This window comes from Balaenoptera acutorostrata, chromosome 8 (genome assembly GCF_949987535.1).
Source record: "Balaenoptera acutorostrata chromosome 8, mBalAcu1.1, whole genome shotgun sequence".
NCBI lineage: Eukaryota > Metazoa > Chordata > Mammalia > Artiodactyla > Balaenopteridae > Balaenoptera > Balaenoptera acutorostrata.
Genome location: NC_080071.1, coordinates 66,216,267 through 66,239,541, shown reverse-complemented (window position 1 = coordinate 66,239,541; position 23,275 = coordinate 66,216,267). Strand labels below are relative to the sequence as shown.

General features: G+C 38.6%; 1 protein-coding gene across 3 annotated transcripts in view; it reads left to right on the top strand.

The window, feature by feature from the left end:
• The window catches only part of PLEKHM3 (pleckstrin homology domain containing M3), a 189,953-nt gene that overhangs the window by 123,411 nt on the left and 43,267 nt on the right, over positions 1-23,275 (top strand). The window contains exon 7 of one of the 3 annotated variants that reach the window (XM_007187813.3): positions 4,043-4,114. The exons of the other annotated variants lie outside the window; for them this stretch is intronic. Within the exon in view, the coding sequence (XP_007187875.2) occupies positions 4,043-4,081 (39 nt within the window). The 3' untranslated portion in view covers positions 4,082-4,114. Of the gene's footprint in view, positions 1-4,042; positions 4,115-23,275 lie in introns of those variants that run through there. 3 annotated transcript variants of the gene reach the window in all.

Sequence of the window (23,275 nt, the reverse complement as noted above, 5' to 3'; positions counted from 1 at the left end):
ATAATTTATACTGTTGACATTACCTTGTGACAGGAATTAATGAGCACTACAGCCAGCTTGGGATTCTTAAAAAATGAATGAAAAATAAAGAGGATAAAGCAATAACCATGAATGGGGAGGGGCTGGAGGTGGCAGGAGGAGAAGAGGAGGGCAGCTTGGCCCAGGAGTGGCATTGGAAGTGGGAAAGGAGAGGGAGCTGGCTGCCTCGGGACGGGTTATTTTTCCTGTGGCTTCTTGCTCCTCTCCACCCCCACCTCTTCCAGTCTGAGCTTCGAGTACAGTTGAATTTTCACCGCAGAACTTGGCTGGGTCTCCTCAGGGACTTTCTCTTTCCCATCTTTCCATAAATTATAGGTTTGCACATGAGAGCAGAACAGATGATTCCCATTATCTTTTGGGTTGGGTTAGGATTTTTTTTTTTTAAACCTCCTGCCCACTCTTAAATGTGTATCCTAGTTCAGGGAGGTGGAATTTTTATTAACAGTGGCCCATCCACCAACGAATTGCTCCCCTCTTCCTTAATAGGATGGTTTTAATCTGGCTTCCTTGACCAGTGTGACTGTGATCATTTTCCTTGGCCTTTAAATACTCTCAGGAAGTCATTGCTCCAGGAGAACAGGGCCTGTCGGAGTTGTTCACTCATAACCCCAGCACCTGGAACCGTGCCCAGCATCCTGCAGACTCCCCATGAATGTATATGTATTTTGGTGGTAGTGTGACATTTCTAGGGCACTATTATACTTTCATAAATGACCCATCAGATCATTGTAAAGGAATCAGACAGATCCAAAAGAGTTAATTTACCCCAGAGCATAGAGGTCATTTATAGGTAGGGTGTAAGGCTCACTAAAAGCTAGAGCCACTGTAAGTAGTTAAGGTTTATTGAGCTCCAACCCTGGGCACTCTTTTTGATTAGATACCCAGACCAGATGCAAACTCAGTAAAGAAAGGGGAAGGGAGAGGGAGGGGATATGGGGATATATGTATACGTATAGCTGATTCACTTTGTTGTACAGCAGAAACTAACACAGCATTGTAAAGCAATTATACTCCAGTAAAGATATTTTTAAAAAGAAATAAAAAGAAAGGGGAAGGGAGTTTACTGCCTTGCATCTGAGCTCATTCTGCTCTTTTTTGGTACAGTACTCAAGCTAAGCCTTCTAAAAGAAGTAAGTCCTAGGGAAAAGGTGCAAAGGAAAAAGAAAAGATGTGACCTAATTCCACTTCCAGGATTTGGAACATTCTATTACTTATAGACATAAGAGTAGAGTGAAGGAATTTTCCAAAAAAATGTCCTTGACTCTATGGGAGGAGAAAGAGAAGTAGGAAAGGACAGATAATATTTTTTAAGAAAGAATAATGTTTCATGCTGAATTCACTAGTAAAGTTGGGAGACCTGCCTGAAAGAGCAAGGAAAATGAGCATGATAACTTGGTCTCATCAGAAGAGAAGCCTAGCAATGAAGAGGGCTGTAGAGAAAAGGGAGGCAAGTTATAAATGGGGGATCATGATAGCAAAAAAGAAAAAGCTGAAATGTTCAACCTGAGACACTAGAGGAAGAAACAGCCAAAGTTGAGTGGAGAGGAAGAGGAGGAAAAAGAGATGTTACCAAGAAGCATGTTGTAGCGATGGAAGAAACTGCCCTACAGTGAATGGACAGAGACTGGAGAAGATATTTTTAAAATCCAGATCCTTTGAATGAGGCCGCCATCAGTAGACCCATTAGAGGGTCTAGAGATTACTATAAATTTTCAATTTGACCTTATCTTGTAGTTTAATAAACTAAATATGTACTTGTCCACTATCTCTTGCCCTAACCTTGACCAAGATCTACTAAATTAATACCCTCTCTTTCTACTTGACTGCCCTGGCAGCCCTGTTGTTCTCACTGTACTAAATATAGTTCCAGGGACAAAAGGGATGAGACACATGAAAGGCAACAGCTTAAGATATGTTAATATATGTCTTTCTTGTTCAAGACCAACTAATCCATCTCAGGAGCCCCCTAGAACTACTGCTTTTTGATGTTAGCTTATTTATTTAATGATTTGGTGATAAGTCCTCCTGTACTGTATGTCATAATATAAATTAAATCATAACATGTGAGGGTTAAATCTCCCCACTCTGAGGGTTCAATCCTATGTTAATTCTATTGTTTACTCTAACAAGAGGAGACATTAACTTCATAATTAAAAGCCTAATATATTTGGATGGCCTTCTTTACCTAAGTAGTGACTTGCAGTTAAGATCCTGAAAGCCTTTCTCTATGGTGTAATCTTTTTGGTGTCAAACACATTGTGTACTATGCCTTAAAGACAAAGATATATCATTCAGACTTGCTCTTGACCTAGAAAATGGGCCATGGAAGGAAACTTAAACCAAATGAACATTAAGTTGCCTTAGATGCATGAGTACCAAGTTATTTATTTTAATTCAAATTAGCAAAGGAATTGTCATTCTTATTCTCTAGCTACATGTTCTCTCCAGAAATACGTTACTGTATCACTATATGCCTGATGTAGTCTAACAGATGCCTAGACCTTTGGTGTTTCTCAGAGTGTGGGATAGTAAGGATAACTATTGATATTAACATTTTTAAGCTCTTAATATCTGTTGCTTACCATTCTAAGAGCTTTACCTGTATCTACTCATTTGATTCTCACAATGAAGTGGGTATTATTGTTATCCCCCTTTCATAGATAAAAACCTTAAGCAGAGAAGTAAATGACTTGCTCAGGGTCACCAGCTGGTACGTGGGAAAGTCTCAGAATTTGAACCGAGTTAGCCATTGCTCTTAATTACTATGTGAGGATACCTCTGATTCCATGGAATGTCTACCAAAATGATATTAGTTGATATAAGAGATGCTTTTAGGCAGTACATGGTCATAGCATTAAATGACATTTAATTACATAATAAGAAAGTTATGCTCTTCAGTTCTCTTCCTGTCCTTGAGGTTATATCAAGCAAAGTTTCATTCTGGTGCTGGTGTGACTTGAACCCCTAACACCTGCGTATCTCCCTTTTCAACAGTTAGCTGTAGGCTCAGGGCCTTCCAGCAGTTGGGTTATCTTGATTTCATGGCAAGGGATACTGGCTTTCCATTTATGGTGTTCATATATGACTTTCATTTTTAAATAAATTTATTTAAGCAAACAAATGACTCAATTGAAATTAATTAACACAAGTGGAATGCAGCTATGAAAATGTTTGTGAAGGTGTTTTCAAATGATTGAAGTTTGGGAAACACTTCCCCAATTGTTCTATTTTGAAATTCACTTTAAAGCAATAGTTTTAGCAAATAGTGAGATCCTTGTTCTCTTATCACAGAAAAATTCCAATTTCCCTCTGTGGGTTGAGGACTCATCCGGGATGGAGTTTTCACCAGGTCATGCAGAAGGGAGAAAAATATAATGTGGTGAATTTTTAATAATACCACACATATTCAGTTGAAAATATTTTTCTGAAATCATACTGTTTCTACTTTTTTGGTGTTAAGATCCCCTTCCTTTCTTGTGAAATGCTGGTGATAGTAGCTGAAAGGTTTTGTTTTGTTCTTAATGTCCTTACTAGGTAAAATTAAAAACTGGACACTTTTTAAAAATTGTACTGATCCAGAAAACATGTAATCTGGGTGCCATTGCTCAGTCACTCTATTCATGGTATGATTCCTCTCAGTTGCCCAGCAGCCCTGAGTACTTCAGGAAGGGTGATATGGAATCATGCCAATCCTTTCTAAAGTGCATTCAAGCATTTTATTCAGGGAAATTATTAAATAACTCCTGTTTATGGAATTCTCTTATGTCTGTTCTCTAGGTTTATAGTTTTCCTATTAGGACTGCAATGCTAATTATTAATAAAATAGTTTTTGAAAGATGTAGTATCTGAAATAACTATTGTGAGCAACCAATCCATTGGAATACTTATACTTGCTGAGATATGTTTATTTCATTTTCACTTCCAAAATGGAAAGTTCAGAGCATAGTTGAGAAATACTTAAGTAGTTATTGTTTTTTTCTTGTTTTGTTTTTCTTTAATGTAGCTGCTGTTGTTTCTGGGACTCAGGAGAAAGGGAAGCTAAAAAAATTGGACAGATTTAAGAAGATTTTAAAAGGTTGTTATTTTTCTGTCTCTGTTTCTTCATTGTTTTGACCAACACATTAGTATTTTACATGAGATTTCAGAGTTGGTCTAGAGAGAGGCCATTTGGAGATACAGAAAGATCTGTAAAAGAGAAAGCAGGAGACCCAAAATGCCCAAAGTCAAGAAGACTAGAGTTAGAAGGGTTAACTATAGGGTGAAAGCACAAACAAGAAACAAAGTTCAAGGACTCCAGCGGGATTTAAGGTGGTTTTTCAGAATATGTACGAGTTAGCCAGGGAAGATCTGGCAAATTCAAGACTAGCATTGGCCAGCAAACCCAAAGCAACAGGATCACTGCCATTGTCACCGCTCTAAGGAAAAGAATATAAACTAGGCTCAGACCAAGACGTTCCCAAGCACCTGGATCACTCTCGGTGGATATTACTGGCTTGCATGGAGCTTTTATTTTACTAACTCTAAGATGTCTGAGTAGCCTTCTCCCTTACATGGCTTTCCCTTGTGCCTGAAATGATCTTTATAGGGAGACATGTAGGTTCTCATCCTCATCTACCCTTTGGCCTCAGTTTTAGCAGCAGATGGCAATAGCTTGTTTCTAGTTGACTTTAAGCCCCATGTCCATATGCAGTCTTTTATGATCTAGTGCAAGGGGAGCTGGAATAGACCTATCACACTAATGTCATCTTTCTTCTCTTGGGAGTAGCCGTGACCCAGAGTACCTGCAGGAGACAGGGCCAGACTGAAATATGTGGATACCCAGGCAGCTAATAATTTGGCATCCTACTCACTGATACTCTTTAAACCTATTTTCAATATGTACTTAAATAGTATTTAATATGTTTAGTAGATAGGGGAAGAGAAACTGATTTTCTACTAATAAAAATACATATAGGGCTTCCCTGGTGGCGCAGTGGTTAAGAATCTGCCTGCCAATGCAGGGGACACGGGTTCAAGCCCTGGTCCGGGAAAATCCCACATGCCGCGGGGCAACTAAGCCCGTGTGCCACAACTAAGCCCGTGCACCACAACTACTGAGCCCGCGCGCCTAGAGCCCGTGCTCCGCAACAAGAGAAGCTACTGCAATGAGAAGCCCATGCATCGCAACGAAGAGGAGCCCCCACTCGCCACAACTAGAGAAAGCCCGCGCACAGCAACGAAGACCAACGCAGCCAAAAAATAAATTAAATAAATTTTAAAAAACATACATATATACCTCTTTATGTTGAAAATGAGGAATTTATTACATGCTCTGACAGTAACATTATCTTTTTAGCTTATTGAATGGAATTTCTAGTAAATGTTTCCATAACTCTGAACTGGATAGTGTTAACCACTCAGACTCTCCAAGAGTATAAGCACCATACTTGAATATGGTTACAAGGTCTTGTTAAAAAATATAAAAGTTTTTTTTTTTTTAATGACTTTCATGTCAGCAAAATGTTTTTAGCTTTTCTATGTACCAGATCTTGTCATCTGAGACTAGAGATGGTTTTACATCTTCCTTTTCAATCTGGAGTTTTAAATTTCTTTTTCTTGCCTAATTACCCCGGCTAGAACCTCTAGTACAGTGTTGAATAGATGTGAGTCTGTTCGTGATCTTAGAGGAGAAAGCATTTAGTTCTTCACCATTCAGGATGGACTTTTTCATAGACAGGTAATTTCCTCAACCTGATACAGGCTTCTGTTCCTAGTTTGTTGAGTGTTTTATCATGAAGAGGTGTTTGATTTTGTCAAATGCTTTTTATGCATCTATTGAGATCATTATGTGGTTTTTGTCCTTTATTAATGTGGTAATTCAATGTAATCAAACTATTACATTGTTTGATTTTCAGATGTAAAACTAACCTTGCATTCCTGGGACAAATCCCAATTGATCATAGTATATAATTCTTTCTATATGTTGCTGGATTCAATGTGCTAGTATTTTATTGAGGATATTTGCATCTTTTTCCAACTTTTCTATAGTTCTTATTTTCTCTAGGTTTTTTGTTTGCAATTTTTATGTAATCAGTTGAGTTTAGTCTTTATTTAACAAAAATTAATCTCTTGCACCCATGTTAGTTGATTGCTACATCAGATGACTGTCAGCTGCTTCATTGCAGAACTATTTCCCTGGCTTGTAGTTACTCTGTACACCTTACACATGCTTACTACCAAAATGCTCAGTACTCTATATAAGGAAGTTGTTTTAAAATTTCATTGCTATCTTCTTATCCTCAAGTGGGACTAGTTCACAATTACCAGTAATTTAAGGAGTGGCTATGGAAACCCAGCCTCACTGGCACCTTATTTCCAATTTATTTGGTGAGAATGTAGTATAGTTTACCAGTTCACGCCCCAGGACTGGCTGGGCCACACCTTAATCTAGCTCCAGGGGCTTAGAAGAACCTCATCATCGGATTCTGGCGTTAGGGTTCATAGTCCCAGATGGTCAGAATAGATCTAAGGCCACAGAAGAGAGCTCTCTGGGATTCTTTCCATTTTGTGTTGTGCCAGCCATTGTTTTGGAAAGCATAGTCACAAAACAATACTCACATCTTATCTTCCCTTTTCAGTTATTTTCTTTGGGAGAAAGGAGACAGAACACCTAACTGAACACATGGTACCAAAGCCTTGCCAATTGGTGGTGAAGTCACATGGGTGGAGCTTCCCAAGTTTTGAGTGCATGTTTCCACCTGACTGGGCTTGTTGAGCAGGTATAGCAGGTACCAAGACATAGACTTGGATCTGCCTTTTAATCTGGACTAACTACATCAGTGGAAAATGATTTTTGTTATTTGATTAGAGCTGTAGGAGTAGCCAACTCTCGTTGTGATAGCTCAGGCCTTTTATAACTGTTTTCGGAGAGAGAGAAAAGAAAACAAAAGAACAACTCTGACCATGGTCTAAAGCCAGGCTTCTGTCACTAAGCAATAAAGAAAAAGCTCAAGTAGCCCTTGCATAAGTGGGAATTTGTGGTTTCTAAAGCTGCCCATTCCCCAAATGACTAAAATATGTTATTGGCATTTGGCACTGTTTCCTATGTTTTGCTCTCCTTAAATTTCTCTTTAAAAGAGGTTGAGTTTAAAGGCAGAACCACTGAAAAATGCAATTTAATCATAGAACTGTGAAAGGCCAGCCCAGAATTAACCCCAGGATGCCCTGTTTTGTTTTGTTAAACCAGAACTTTGAACCAGGCTTATTCTCAGGGGTTGCTGGAAAGGCTAAGGGTAGGCAGGAGGGAAGGAAAAGAGGGAGGCAAAGGAAAGAAAATGAGTAGGCCAGACCAGCCCTGGGATGGCTCTGCCATGCACCAAGGGCTTTGCTCCCTCACTAGGCAAAGTGACTCCGAGATTTACACTGGAATGAGTAGGAGAAAGGGAATGGAAATGGAAATTGAAGGAGAACCCAGAGCCAGGGGGAAGAGTGAGAGGACTCAGTGGCAGAACAGTCTCCCACACCGCAGGCTGTCAGGGGACAGAACACAAAACTTCCAGGGGCCTCTTGGCCCCAATTCACTTTTTAAAAAGTGGTGTTTTTCTCCCAGATTATAACAGTATACTCATTGCAGAGAATTTGGGAAGTATAGGTAGTTACTGAAAGAAAATAACCATCCTGGCAGCACGGCAGAGAGGTTCAGATCGCAGCCCTTGAAGACCTGAGTTTGAGCCCCACTACTCAGTGTCCTCATCTATAAAAGCAGGGGTGGCAAGATCCCTGCACTGGTGATGCGAGGATTGAAGGAGATCACAGACCTGGCCGGGGCTAGTTGCTGCTGCTGTTATCATAAGCCTCCACCACAGTAAACACTGAGACACATCCAGCGAGTTCTTTTCTATGCATTCATAGGTATGAAACATGGCCATTCTTTACAGCATATAAATTTTTATCTTGCTTATAACTTAAAAATACCCACTGCTTCTGAAGATTGTTAATTCCTATGTTAAGATCCCATTGCTGTAGTTAGTTTAACCTCCTTTTTATTGGACATTTTGGGGTTTCCAATTTTGTATTATTTTAAATAATACTATAGTATACATCCTTGTGCCAGAATCACTTAGTTTCTCACTATTTAAGATAAATTCACCTGAGTAACTACTAGAGTAGAGAGTTTGAACTTTTTAAAAGCTTTAGATACAATTTACTGTATCTATACCCACACCAACAGTGTAAGCAAATTCTCTCTTTATATCACTGGAGCATTAGCCATTGTCATTTAAAAACTGCAACTCTTTGGTAATATTAGAGGCAAAAAAAAATTTCTCCTTTTTGACTTTGCATATCTACTTTTTATGATTTGTGAGGCTAAACATTTTTATATGTTTATTGCTAATTCCATTTTTTTAATGAGTTGTTTGATTATATCTTTTGCCCATTTGGGGGTAGGCTGTTTTTTCAGTTTATATGAGTTCCTTCTATATTAGGCTATCAACACTTTATGTGTGATATTTTCCCTAGTTTGGTTGTTTGCCCTTGAATTTTATGTATGATGTTTTTTGGTAAATAGAAGTTTAACTCTTATGTTTCCAGATCTGTCCATTTTTCCCCTTGTGAGATATTTTTCCATGGCTTTAAAGCCTGAAAAGCCTGTCACCATGCTTAGATCAGATAATGATAGTTTGCATTTTCTTGTCTTTTAAAAATAATTTTATATGTTTAATAATTTAATAAATGTCCAGGATTTATTCTACTTCATGATATAAAGTGAGGATGTAGTTTGATTTTCCCCCAAATGGGTAAGCAGTCATTTCAACTCCTTTTTTTAAATAATCCATCCTTCCTGTGCTACTTTTTATTCCATATTTATCATAATCTAATTACATGTGTGTTCTGGGATCTGTTTCTGAGCAGTCACTTCCACTTTCTCAATAGCAATTCTGATGCCAGCACCAATTATTTGAATTGTATGATATATTTTGATGTCTGGTAGTGTAAATACAATCTCATATTCTCATTTTACAAAATTGATTTATTATGCCTGCGCTTTTATTCTTGTAGATCAACTTTGGAATCACCTTGTCCACCAATATACTTTGTACATTATTTTAATAATTGTGCTGATTCTGAGTTGGATTTCTGTACTTTTTCTTAACAATGAGAATTTTTAGCTTGGGACTTAAAACATGTATGGGGGCTTCCCTGGTGGCGCAGTGGTTGAGAGTCTGCCTGCTAATGCAGGGGACACGGGTTCGAGCCCTGGTCTGGGAGGATCCCACATGCCACGGAGCAACAAAGCCCGTGCGCCACAGCTGCTGAGCCTGCGCGTCTGGAGTCTGTGCTCCGCAACAAGAGAGGTCGCGATAGTGAGAGGCCCGCGCACCGTGGTGAAGAGTGGCCCCCACTTGCCACAACTAGAGAAAAAGCCCTCGCACAGAAACAAAGACCCAACACAGCCATAAATAAATTAATTAATTAATTAATTTAAAAAGATACAGGATGCCCACTTCAATTTGCATTTCAGATAAACAATGAAAAATATTAAAAAAAAACATGTATGTAGTTTAAATTTATGGAAGAATAATGTGCTAAAGAATCAAGTGACTTATTTTATAATCTTAAATACAAGTATGATTGAATGATCACAACCGAACGCTGCCATAGTTTGTCGGGAGGTTGTTGCAGAGCCAGCCGCTTCCCAAGTTGTGAGACTTATACAGATTGCACATTAATATTCACTTTTGAGGTACAGAAGGAACTGAACATGTACCAAGCGTTCAAATGCTTTGGTATTTTTCATTCTGCATAATCAACAAGAATGTTAGCTATTCCAATGATAAAATGCTTTTCAAGATCAGTTCAAAAATTGCCCACTACGGCCTTTCCAGCTGCCAAAGAATTCATCCTCCAATTGTCCTCATGTTTGAGGAACTGGCTAGCTCATCCCTCAGGAATTATCCATGTCCCAGGAGTGCATGAATCACACAGCCCCAAGAGGTTCTGCTAAAGTACACACAGTGTTTAACTGGCAGCAACTTCTCCATTTGCCCTCTGTGTTCATGCCATTAGCCCATAACCCCATCTGGCCAAAGACCTGCCATTTTGTTTGGACAGAGCTGCCATCTAAATATTTGATTCCAGGGCCTGCCCTAGGAATATTCCAGAAATACTCAGTTTCAGCTTTTTTAATGCAGAGGTTGAATGCACTTGGAAAGGCCTAGAATAGAAATAGAGCAAGAGCCATTCTTCCTTAACTAGTCATCTGTTTATACCTGTGGAAAGCAGCAGAGCAAGAGGGGTAAATTGGTGGCCAGAGTCAAAAAGGCCTTAGAAACTAGGTGACACTTGAGCCAGGTATGAGAGCATGTGACTTGAGGGGAATGGCAGCCGAGTAGGAAGGATCACACCCTGCAATCAGACGACCCGGTTCAGACTCCAGCTTTGATGAGCTCTCTGACCATGAAACAAGTCCCATAATCTTCCTATGTCTCAGTTTACTTATATGTAAAATGAGTATGATACTATTTTGGACAGTTGCAGTAAGAATTGGAAATAGATACAGAAGTATCCAGAACTCATACATGGTCATAGCAATGAATGGTAGTTATTTAGAGAGCAGGAGATTGATGCATTGCAGATAAAAACCAGAAGCAAGTGTGGAAAGACAGGCTGTACCTAGCTTGTGGGAAGCCCTTGTAGGGCCTGCTAAGGAGTTGAGACCTCATCCCATAGGGGCTGAAGAGGCCTCCGGGAGTTTTCATTAAAGAAATGCCAGCTCTAGGACGGCACTAAAGCGTAACGTGTAGCACTTGGGCTCCGGGAGCCCAGCTCCCTTCTCTACACATCCAAGCTGGGTGACCTTGGGCAAATGACTCAACCCTTCTAAGCCTCAGTTCTATCATCTATAAATTGGTTACGATAAAAATACTGACCTTCAGGGGTCTTGCGAATAATAATAGTTATTTATTTAATGCTCGCTGTGTGCCTGCCAATGTTCTAAGTGCTTGACTTGCGTTATCTTAAAGGAGGTCATGAATTTAAAAGCTTAGGACAATGATTGGCACATATTAACAGTTAATCACTGCTGTGAGGGTGGTGCAACAGCTGATGTCATTATTCTTATTGTTCGGTCAAATCTGTATTTTAGTAAGATCCTTCTGGTGATGGCATAGAGAATGGGCTGCAATGGTTGAGGCTGGAGGCCAAGAGAACAGGTACTTTCACACACATGTTTAAAAGGTCACTGAGCTGTATACTTCAGGTCCGTGCATCTTACCTCATGTATGTTATACCTCAGTTTAAAGAAATGTAATAAAAGAGATAACCAATGAAAACTCTCCTCCTAGTTTACACATGCTGCTCTACAACTGCTTGGAGTTTCAATTAGCTGAGCTCTCTTCACTTAAAAAAAAGTGGGGGGGGTAGGCGTTGTGAGGGACTAAGTGAAACCCTTTTTCAATGAACCATGCTCCTGAAGGACAGGAAGCCCAAAGAAAACAAACCTCTACAACTCATACAAAATTCTGACCTCGTGGCGAGTTTCACTTTGCTAGAGCTGCCTACCAGCAGTAGTGAATGAATCTAGAGGAGAGTCTCTCTCTTCTTCCAGCCCAGTGGTACAGAGATGATAGAACCAAGAAAGGCAGGCCACCGGGGTGGTGTGGAGAAGGGTGTTAGACGCTGGACCAGATGACAGACCGTCCACCCTCAGCCCTCTGGAACGTTGACTGTTTACCGGGCTTCCTACCTTAGGGCACTTTTCCATTTAGATTTTACTGAACCTCTAAACGTGTCACAGGTGGCAATACTATTCAGAATGCTTTTCTCTTTGAACCTAATCTTATCTTTGAATGTCCTCCTGTTGTAAAACCACCATTTTCATTTCTTTCTTAAGGCCAAGTCCAAGGCACTTCAGTCAGTATGTTGACCTTTGCTTGGATTGACACCAAACTAAGTGGTAAATGTGTTCAGACTGGGCAACATACTTCTCCTGCATAGTGCCCTGGGTGATGTGAAATGATTGTGACCTCTGAATGGATGGGGAATGGATTTTTAAAATCTGATACCAATTCTGTTTCTCCTCCTGTTGATTACAAAAACACAATCTAAAACGATTGGAATGTCAAGACCAACCAGCTGATCAAAATCAAGTAACGTGCCTCAGGATGGAGCAGTGAGGGGAAGGTCATTTCTGATAGGTCAGGAGGGAAAAAGCCCTGGCCCAGCAAAGCTGGAGAAGGGCATTTAAAACATTTAAGTGAGATTTGTAAAAACTGCAATATTCATCCTAACCAATTACTTACTTACTAACTCCCAGTTAGGTATTTAAGAAGATAAGATTAAATGTCTAGAATTCAGTGATAATTATGTAAACAAAAACCAACCTTAAATTGCCTAGTATTAGATATGGCTATTGACACTATGCATATCTTATAAATCATTCTAATTGAACGGGGCAATGTTACCTTCTGAAACCTAAAAAACCCATAAGTCAGGCAACATTCTGATTAGACAGACAGGTCTCCTTGGATACAAGCTTTGAGTCTTATGTGGCCATGACAGGTTCACTGATAGGCAATTTTCAAGAACTTTTGTGAAAATAAACATGAAGATAAGTGAAAACACAGGTCATGTAATACCAAAAAAATGAAGGCTCTCTACATTTTCATAATGCTTATATACATGCATATGCAAATTACATGTATTTATTTCTAAAGCCATGCTTTGTAGCACTGTCATTGTTTTTTTAACAATTTAAGCATTTATTATAAAAGTGGCAATTCATATTAATTTAAACATTAAAAAATACAAAATTATATACATATATATTTTTGAAGGTGCAAAAAAGTTTATTACTTACATAATTGAGTTTTATGGGATGAGCAGAGCAGTCTCAAGCTGGTCCAAAATGGCTGGAGAGAGCAAGGAAGGCAGACTGGCTTGAGGCTTTTATGTGGTTAGGGGGTGGGCCTGGGTGAGGACTGACATAGAAAGACAGGAGATTGGGTGGTTTGAATCTCCTGTAGGTGCTTGGGCTTCCCTATCAGCTTGCCCAGGTGTGGGGCACAAGAAGAGGCAGGTGTGAGGCTTAAAAGCTATTTGCAGTCAAACATCAAAAGAGTTTAACTTTTTATTACAAATATCATTCACACAATCATCAACATGCTCTTCCAATGTTACCACTAAATTTTTTCTTAAAATTTTTCTTCCCTTTCCACTCTTACTACTACTCCTTTACTTTTAAGAAGTTATCATCTTTATCTGAATCTCTCTGATAAATTTTTTAAATTGAGGTATAATTGACATATAACATTATATTAGTTTCAGGTTGCGCAATGTAATTTCCAATATTTGTATGTCTTGCAAAATGATCACCACAGTTAAGTCTAGCTAACATCCATCACCACACATAGTTACAAAATTTTTTTCTTATCATAAGAACTTTTAAGATCTACTCTCTTAGCAACTTTCAAATATGCAGTACGGTATCATTAACTATAGTCATCATGCTGTAAATTATATCCACGTGACTTATTTATTTTATAAATGGAAGTTTGTATAGGGTTGGCCAAAAAGTGCCTTTGGTTTTTAAGTAAAAATAAAAGACACATTTTTCATTTTCACCAAGAACTGTATTGAACAACGTATTCACCCTTTTGTTCCACTACCTTCTGCCATTTTTCAGGCAACTTCATAATTCCGTCTTCCCAAAACTTTTTATCTTTTTGAGCAAAGAACTGTTCCAGGTGCCTTTTACCGTCTTCCAGGGAATTGAAACTTTTTCTATTAAGAGATTTTGTAAAGACCTAAATAAATGGAAATCTGAAGGTGCAAAGTCTGGTGAATACGGCAGATGAATCAGAACTTCCCAGCCAAGGTGTAACAGTTTTTGCCTGGTCATCAAAGAAACATGAGGTCTTGCATTATCCTGATGGAAGATGATGCGTTTTCTGTTGACTAATTCTGGATGCTTTTCATTGAGTGCTGCTTTCAGTTGGTCTAACTGGGAGCAGTACTTGCTGGAATTAATCGGTTCATTTTCCGGAAGGAGCTCATAATAGAGGACTCCTTTCCAATCCCACCATATATACAACATTGCCTTCTTTAGATGAAGACCGGCCTGTGGTATTGTTGGTGGTGGTTCATTTCACTTGTCCCATGATCTCTTCCGTTCCACATTATTGTACAATATCCACTTTTCATCGCCTGCCACAATTTGTTTTGAAAACAGAACATTTTCATTACGTTTCAGTAGAGAATCGCATGTGGAAATACGGTCAAGAAGGTTTTTTTCACTTATGTGGAACCCAAACAATAAAGCGATTAACATAACCAAGCTGGTGCAAATGATTTTCATTGCTTGATTTGGATATTTTGGGTATGTCGGCTACCTCCCACATGGTATAACGTTGATTGTTCTCGATTAATGTCTTGATTTGATCCCTATCAACTTCAACTGGTCTACCCGACCGTGGAGCATCGTCCAGGGAGAAATCTCCAGCATGAAACTTCGCAAACCACTTTTGGCACATTCGATCAGTCACAGCACCTTCTCCATACACTGGACAAATCCTTTTTTTTTGCGTTTCCGTTGTGTTTTTACCTTTCTTGAAATAATAAAGCATAATATGCCAAAAATGTTGTTTTTCTTCCATCTTCAATTTAAAAATGGCTACACAAAAATTCAACAGTTTTGATAAGTCTTTTTTTATTTTTTATTTTATTTTTAAAAATAAATTTATTTATTTTTGGATGTGTTGGGTCTTCGTTGATGCGCATGGGCTTTCTCTAGTTGTGGCGAGCAGGGACTACTCTTTGTTGCGGTGTGTGGGCTTCTCATTGCGGTGGCTTCTCGTTGCGGAGCATGGGCTCTAGGCGCGTGGGCTTCAGTAGTTGTGGCTCGTGGGCTCTAGAGCGCAGGCTCAGTAGTTGTGGCACACGGGCTTAGTTGCTCCGCGGCGTGTGGGATCTTCCCGGATCAGGGCTCGAACCCATGTCCCCTGCATTAGCAGGCGGATTCTTAACCACTGTGCCACCAGGAAAGTCCCGATAAACCTTTTTTTAAATGCACGCTGATATGACAACTGTCACAATACAATCTAACAAAATGGTTTTGAATGAAGTTAAATACAACTAAGTGCTACTATAGCCATCTTATGGAAAAAAACAAACGAACTTTTTGGCCAATCCAATATTAAATTATTTCCTTAAGATATATTCCCCAAAATGGCATCCCAATACCTTTTAACTCCCTTCACCTTCTTCACTTACCACCCCCATGTATTGTCTCTGGCAACCACCAATCTCTTCTATGTATCTATAAGCTGGTTTGTTTTGTTTTAGATTCCAAATATGAGTAAGATCATACAGTATTTGTCTTTCTCTTTCTGACTTATTTCACTTAGCATAATGCCCTCAAGGTCCATCCATGTTGTCACAAATGGCAAGGTTTCATTCTTTTTTATGGCTGAATAATATACCATTGTGTGTGTGTATACACACACTATCTGTGTACACACTATATATATATGTATACACACTATATATATGTATACACACACACACACACACACCACATCTTTATCCATTCATCCATCACTGGACACTTAGGTTGCTTCCATATCTTGGCTATTGTAAGTAATGCTGCAATGAACATGGCAGTGCATATATCTTTTCAAGTGAGTGTTTTTGTTTTCTTTAGATAAATGCCCAGAATTGGAATTACTGTATGATATGGTAGTTCTATTTTTAATTTTTTGAGGATCCTCCATACCATTTTTATAATAGTTGCACCAATTTACATTCTCACCAACAGTGCACACGGGGTTCCCTTTTCTCCACATTCTCACCAGCACTTGTTATTTGCCCTTTTGATAATAGCCATTCTAACAGGTGTGAGGTGGTATCTCATTTTGGTTTTGATTTGCATTTCCTTGATGATTGGTGACGTTGATCACCTTTTCATGTAACTGTTAGCCATCTGTATGTCTTCTTTGGAAAAATGTCTATTCATATCCTCTGCCCATTTTTAAATTAGATTTTTTTATTTTGCTATTGACTTGTATGTGTTCTTTATATATTTTGGATATTAACCCTTTATCAGATATATAACTTACAATTATTTTCTCCCATTTGGGGGTTACCTTTTCATTTGTTGATGGTTTTCTTTGCTGTGCAGAAACTTTTTAGTTTGATATAGTCTCACTTGTTTATTTTTGTTTTTGTTGCCTTTGCTTTTGGTGCCAGATTAAAAAAGTCATCTCCAAGACCGATGTCAAGGAGCTTACTGCCTATGTTTTCTTCTAGGAGTTTTATGGTTTCAGGTCTTCCATTCAAGTCTTTAATACATTTTGAGCTAATTTTGTAAATGGTGTAAGACAGTGGTCCAGTTTCATTCTTTTGCATGTGGCTGTCCCGTTTCCCCAGCACCATTTATTGAAGAGGCTTCCTTTTCCCCATTGTATATTCCTGGCTCCTTTGTCATAAATTATTTGACCATATATGCATGGGTTTATTTCTATTCTGTTGATCTATGTGTCTATTTTTATGCCAATCCCATACTGTTCTGATTACTATAGCTCTGTAACATAGTTTGAAATCAGAGCGGGTTATGCTTCCAGCTTTCTCAAGATTGCTTTGGCTATTCAGGGTCTTTTGTGGTTCCATGCAAATATTTCGATTGTTTGTCCTGTTTCCGTAAAAGATGCCATTGGAATTTTGATAGGGATTGCATTGAATCTGTATATTGTTTGGGGTAGTATGGACATTTTAACTATATTGATTCTTCCAATCCATGAGCATGAAATATCTGTCCATATATTTGTATCTTCAATTTCTTTCATTAATGTCTCAGTTTTCATTGTACAAGTCTTTCACTTCCTTGGTTAAATTTATTTTTAGGTATTTTATTCTTTTTGATGCAATTATAAATGGGATTATTATCTTAATTTCTCTGATGGTTGCAGAATTCTGTTTTTAACATCCGGCTTTCTCTCCCTCACGTCCCACTCTGCAGAGGTAGCTTTTGTTTAACTATAGCCAGTCTGTCTTCTTCCAGACATCTCTATACACAAATGTGAATATTTAATTTTTTTGCAAATGGGATCAGTACTACCTTTTTGCATCTTGCCTTTTCCACTTAAGATTATACTGTGAACATCTGGACATATGTGCACGTTAAGTATACATAAAGGTTTACCTCATCCTTTTATTAGCTGCGTAGTATAGAGTTACCTTGATTTTTAATCTGTGACTTTTTCTCTATTAGAACCAATACTGCTGTGAACACCCTCATACATTTTCTTGTACTCTTGTGTGAATGAGTCTGTAGGGTAAGTTCATTAACATGAGACTACCAGGTCAAAGAGTATGCATGCTTTGCAGTTTGATGTATATTGCCACTTGCCTTGTGAAAAGGTGGAACCAATTTTTACTTCCTTTCAGTGTCTTGAGAATGACTGTTTTCCTCCATCCACATTAACTTTCTATGTAAACAATATTTTTAATCCTAGCCATTCTGATAAATAAAAAATAACTTCACACTATGATTTTGATTTTTTTCATTGTAAGGTTAAGTATCTTTTTTATATTATATTGGCTATACGTAGTTTTTGCGAATTGCCTTTTTATTTCATTAACCTGTAATTAAATTATATTAAGGAAATTGGCATTCTTTTTACATAAATAGGAAATATATTTCCCAGTTTTCTGTTATGTGACTTTGTAAATGGTATTTTGTACTGTACTGATTTTTAATTTTGTATATTCAGATTTATCACTTTTTTATGGTTTCTAAGATTACAAAATACTTACTCCACATAAACGTTTTTCTAACATTTTTCTCTAATACTTTTATAGTTTAAAAATACTTTCACGGTTTACTTTTTATATTTAAATCTTCCATTTATCTGGAATTACATTTTTTATGAAATGAGTTAGAGATTCAGCTTTATTTTTCCCCTGATGGCTAACCAGTTGTCCCAACATCATTTATTAAATAATTTATCTCTCCTCACTTTTATTGTGTACGAAATTCCCATATGTATTTGAATTCATACCCTGGGTATACAGATATCCAGCATAAACAGCACAAACACAGCAGATAATATTCTCAAAAAACAAGATGTATGAAGTCATAATCAGTACTGACTGGTGGTTTGCTACTTGTTGACACCTTGAGGCAAAGAATAAAAAGTACCCACATTCTTAAGACAATGGCATGCAAGCTAATAAAGAGCACCATTTCAATTTATATGCAGGGTTTGTTTTTCCTCACATCAGTAACCCAGCAATTTATTAGATCACAACCTTCTAGCCAGGAAACTCATTTTGGTTTCTCATTTAATCTTAGGCATTTCTGGTCTCATAAAAGCTGTTAAGTAATAATAATGTTGAACACTTATATTGTACTTTTCATCCCTAAGTTCTATCTAAACATTAACTAATTAAATGCATTGATGAAAGGAAGAGATTTGCAGACTTCTTCAGGAAAACTGGTATCTGGTTGCACACCTGGGAGGGGATGATTCCTAAAAAGCATTAACTCCCTCTTTGAATGGTGCTCAGCGAGCAGAGAATAAAAAGCTGGTGACATTATTTCACTTCTTTTGAAAATTTCCTTGGGTATCTTCTAATTAGTCTGCTTAAACTCACCTTTTATCTATCTCCCCAGATATTTCCTTTCTACATTCCTGGGGGTATTCAACAAGCTTCTTTTGATGTTTTCCCTGTCTGTTAATCACAAAATCATAGAATCTTCAAGCTGAGAGAAATCCTTACTGATCATCTAGTTTTGAATGACTTAGTATGATCACTTTATTTTGTAGATGAGGAAACTGAGGCATGGAGAAGTTAAGTGACTTATTAATAAGGTCAGACAGCTTAGTGGGGACAAAACTGGGAATAGGAGCCAAGATGTCTAGCTCCCATTTCAGATCTAAATCAGCTTCAGTCCTTTTTTTTTTTTTTTCTCTTTGTGATCATCTGAATTGCTTTTCCCTTTTCTTTAACCTTTTTTTTTTTTTTAACTCCACCCTTTCTGTACTTCCTCTTCCCTTCTTTCTGCCTTTTATGTCTCTCCTAACCCTTAGTGGGTCATTCCCTTATATGATCAGGGAATATTGCTCCTATTTCTCCTCTATTTCTCTATCCCTTTAAACATGGGGTCTTTTGTTGTTCTTCTGTTAAGATGTCCTCCATTGGCCTCTACTCAGGTCCTCTCTGAAAAGCCGTATTTCTTCAATTTCTCCCACATACATGCATTTGGGGAGTTGCTTTGTTTTGCTTTGGTTTTTTCCAGCTGTAGTTGCTTCTTCCTTTAATTAAATTACTTCTCTAGTTTTGGTAAATAGCCTAGGGTTTAAGTTGATGTTAAGTCCATTTTCATCACAGAATTTCATGTTACTTTAATCGATGAATTTCCCAGTCATTCACTCAATAATAAGAATCATACCCATGTTCAGAAATTCACACAAGATGCGACCACTTAAGAGAATTTTCCTACAAGTAGTAAGTATGCTGGACAATAAATCTTTACATAAGCCAAAGACAAATCCAGTTCAGATCAGGACTGTGGGAGTAAACCTGGACCAGACTGTGCATCTTGTTTCCAGGCAGGGACTGAGGCAGTTTAGAAGTCCTCCATTTCTATATGGTGGATCAGTGGGCATCCAGTGACCTCAGGATTCTCAGGCTGAACCAAGCCTGAGGCTGCACTCTGACCCTAGATGCCCTCAGAAAGGCCCCTTCCTAGAGTAGTGCAGGGTGCTTAAGGCGGTGGAGGGGCATCTGACATAGCCCAGCTGGGTGATCTTAGACAGCTCACATCACCTCTCTTGGCCTTAGTTTTCTCATATATTAAGTAAGGAAGCTGAGTTAAGGAAACCACTTAGAGCCTTTCCTTGTTTACTATTCAATGAGTAATAATGACATAACTAGGGCCAAAATGAATAGTAGAGACCTAAATACGATTTATATTCGACACATAGCCAATTAACTCAATAGAGGAGTAAGATTCTGCTGACCATACCATGAGAATTTTCTGGAAGTGTCTCAATTTAAAATATTTTAATCTATTTTCCCCTAAATAATACTCATGCACTTATATGAGACCATGTGGCCTGCTTTGGGGCTCAGAATATGTGGGCCACATAATTGTACTTACTGTTTGCAAACGCTTCTACTGAAGTTTCATGAGGTTGTGGCTTCACGAGGCCACACCCCTTGAGGCACTTTCCATAGTGCAGAAAAACTGAAATAGGTCCCTTCCCGTATATATATATATATATATATATATACATTTTTTTAAAAAAATAAATCTATTTATTTATTTATTTATGGCTGTGTTGGGTCTTTGTTGCTGCGCGCAGGCTTTTCTAGTTGTGGCGAGCAGGGGCTACTCTTTGTTGCGATGCGTAGGCTTCTCATTGCGGTGGCTTCTCTTGTTACGGAGCATAGGCTCTAGGCACACAGACTCAGTAGTTGTGGCTCGTGGGCTCTAGAGCACAAGCTCAGTAGTTGTGGCGCATGGGCTTAGTTGCTCCGCAGCATGTGGGATCTTCCTGGACCAGGGCTTGAACCTGTGTGCCCTGCATTGGCAGGTGGATTCTTTTTTTTTTTTAATTTATTTATTTATTTATTTTGGCTGTGTTGAGTCTTGGTTGCTGCACGTGGGCAGTTGTGGTGAGTGGGGGCTACTCTTCGTTGCAGTGCGCGGGCTTCTCATTGGAGTGGCTTCTCTCGTTGCGGAGCATGGGTCTAGGCACATGGGCTTCAGTAGTTGTATGCGGGTTCAGTAGTTGTGGCTCACGGGCTTAGTTGCTCCACGGCATGTGGGATCTTCCCGGACCAGAGCTCGAACCCATGTCCCCTGCATTGGCAGGTGGATTCTTAACCACTGCGCTACCAGGGAAGCCCCGGCAGGCTGATTCTTAACCACTGCACCACGAGGGAAGTCCCCCCCATATACTTTTGTGAATAAGAAATTTATGTTCTTCGGCTCAGCTTTACCATTCAGCCATTGGAGAAAATTGAAATTCGTTTATCTGTTATTCCCTGAGATAGTTTCCATCAGGAAGCAAAATATAATTTGATAGGAATGGTGATGACCACTCACAGATCTACCCAATTATACTAACCCAGATAGCCCAGATTAAATTATCACATAGTTTCCAATATCTAAGTAGAAATTGTCACCTTTGGGAGAGGATCAGATAAGAGCTAATTGGTGACATCATAATCCACCCTCAGTGAAGTATTTGATTAGCCAAAATCTTAGTCCTGTTAGAACAGTCCCATAATGGATAAAGAAGGGTGTGGAGCAGCTAATTAGAGAAGACACAGTTTTCTGTTTATATACAAACATCCCAGCATTAAGCCATGATAAGGAGCTCAAAGGCTAATTATGGGGAAATGGGGTTTTAACAAACTTTTCGAAATAAGAAAATTCCCTATGCTTTTTATTTTCTATTTTTGAGAAAAATATGGTAGTATGCTTTTTATTTTCTATTTTTAAGAATTTATTATTAAAAGGAGTAAAATTTAGTTAACTAGACTTACTGTGGGGTGATTTTACAGTGTATACAAGTATCGAATCATTACATTGTACACCTGAAACTAATATAACATTATATGTCAATTTAAAAAAAAGAGTAAAATTTAGAATTGAATGAGAACTCAGAATATTCTTGCTGTGGTTTAGGTTTTCAAACTTGAGCAGACTCCATAGGCTGTTTTTCTTACCTCTCCAGGAACTCACCTGGCCTAGATCACTAGACGTCACTGTCCCCACCTGTTAACGCTGAGAAATGTCACTCAGAGAGAAAATAGTGAGTGCAGCCTTTCATAGCCCTCTGGCCAAGCAAATGCAACCTAAATTATATTTGAAATCATTTTACAATGCGTGGCAATTTTGATTCTTCCACTAGTAACCAGGCTAGCTTGTTACTGGTGAGCGGCAGGTGGCTTTATTTAACATGAATGGGGTCTTTTGGTTAGACTTTCAGAGGAGGGGCCATTTGTCAAGTGCAGCAGCCCTCTTCATCAACGTATTCCCAACAGTTGTCCAGAATCTAGATATTACACAATGGCTGAGGAATGCCTGTATTGAAATGGAAGGTAACTTGACAATCAGGGGGAAGGAATTCGTCGATGCATAAATTCAATGAGAAAGAGCTTTTTCTTTCTTGTTTCTTGTCCAAGTCCCCAGTGCTCTGTCCCTCTCCCCATGTAGATTTTGAATTTTGTGGTGGTGCTGAGGGAGTGAAGGTAACAGACATAAAAGAATCATTTGTGCCCTTTTCCCAATCCCACAGATTTCTATTGGCTGCAGACCTTGAACATGACACTGCAATTTCCTGGTGCCACACATGAGTAATAAGCAGCTGTTTCTGAAACTGTGGTTTGGAGAAGGCAGCACTAGGTTATTTTTTAACTTAATTGTAATTTTCGATTGGTCTGCAAGAAAGCAAATCAAATAAAGTCTGTTGTCTTAGTCTGCAAGAAAGCCATAGGCCTCAAATTCCAATGCTGACCATCTTGACCAGAATAGAAGAGGGGGGAAAATGTGTGTATCCCTGAGCTGGAAGTTCGACCAGGCAGCTTTCGTGGGCTGCTGTCACACAAGAAGCATAAGCATATTTGGTATATTTGTCAGTTAGCTGGATCATGGTGAGTGATATTTGACAATTCCTTGAGTTCTAGAAGTACCTGAAATGATAGAGTGAAAAGAATTTGTAGAGGGACTGCAAAAGACAAAAATAGAAAAATCTTGAAGATACCAGCTTGATATTGCATTTTGTCTTTATCCTACAGTGCAATAAAGGACACATAATTTTAAGTTACAAACAGAAGTGTTCATTCTTTGAACACCAGGTCAGTATGATACCTCTGGAATAGTCATATATGCAACACTCCCAAATTAAATGAATCAGACTAGGATTTTCCTTAGTACAAGAAATTAAGTTTAATGGAAAACAGAAACAAACTCTTTCACCCTATTTTGGACATATGCCTTTTCTCAAAGAGATAAGGCAATTTGGTATACGGAAAAGGTGAGGGAGATTGAGGAGATGGACAAAGAGCTACATATGTTTTCTGCTAATTACTTTGTCATGATTTTGTCCCCGTAGAGAGACACTTTGGGGGAAATAACTAAACCTGGGATGACCAAACCTCATCTCAGAGGTCTGTCTCACCAGCACCTACGACATATCCAAACGACCACCTGGTTAACTGAAACCACCAGCCTTCTAATGCTAAA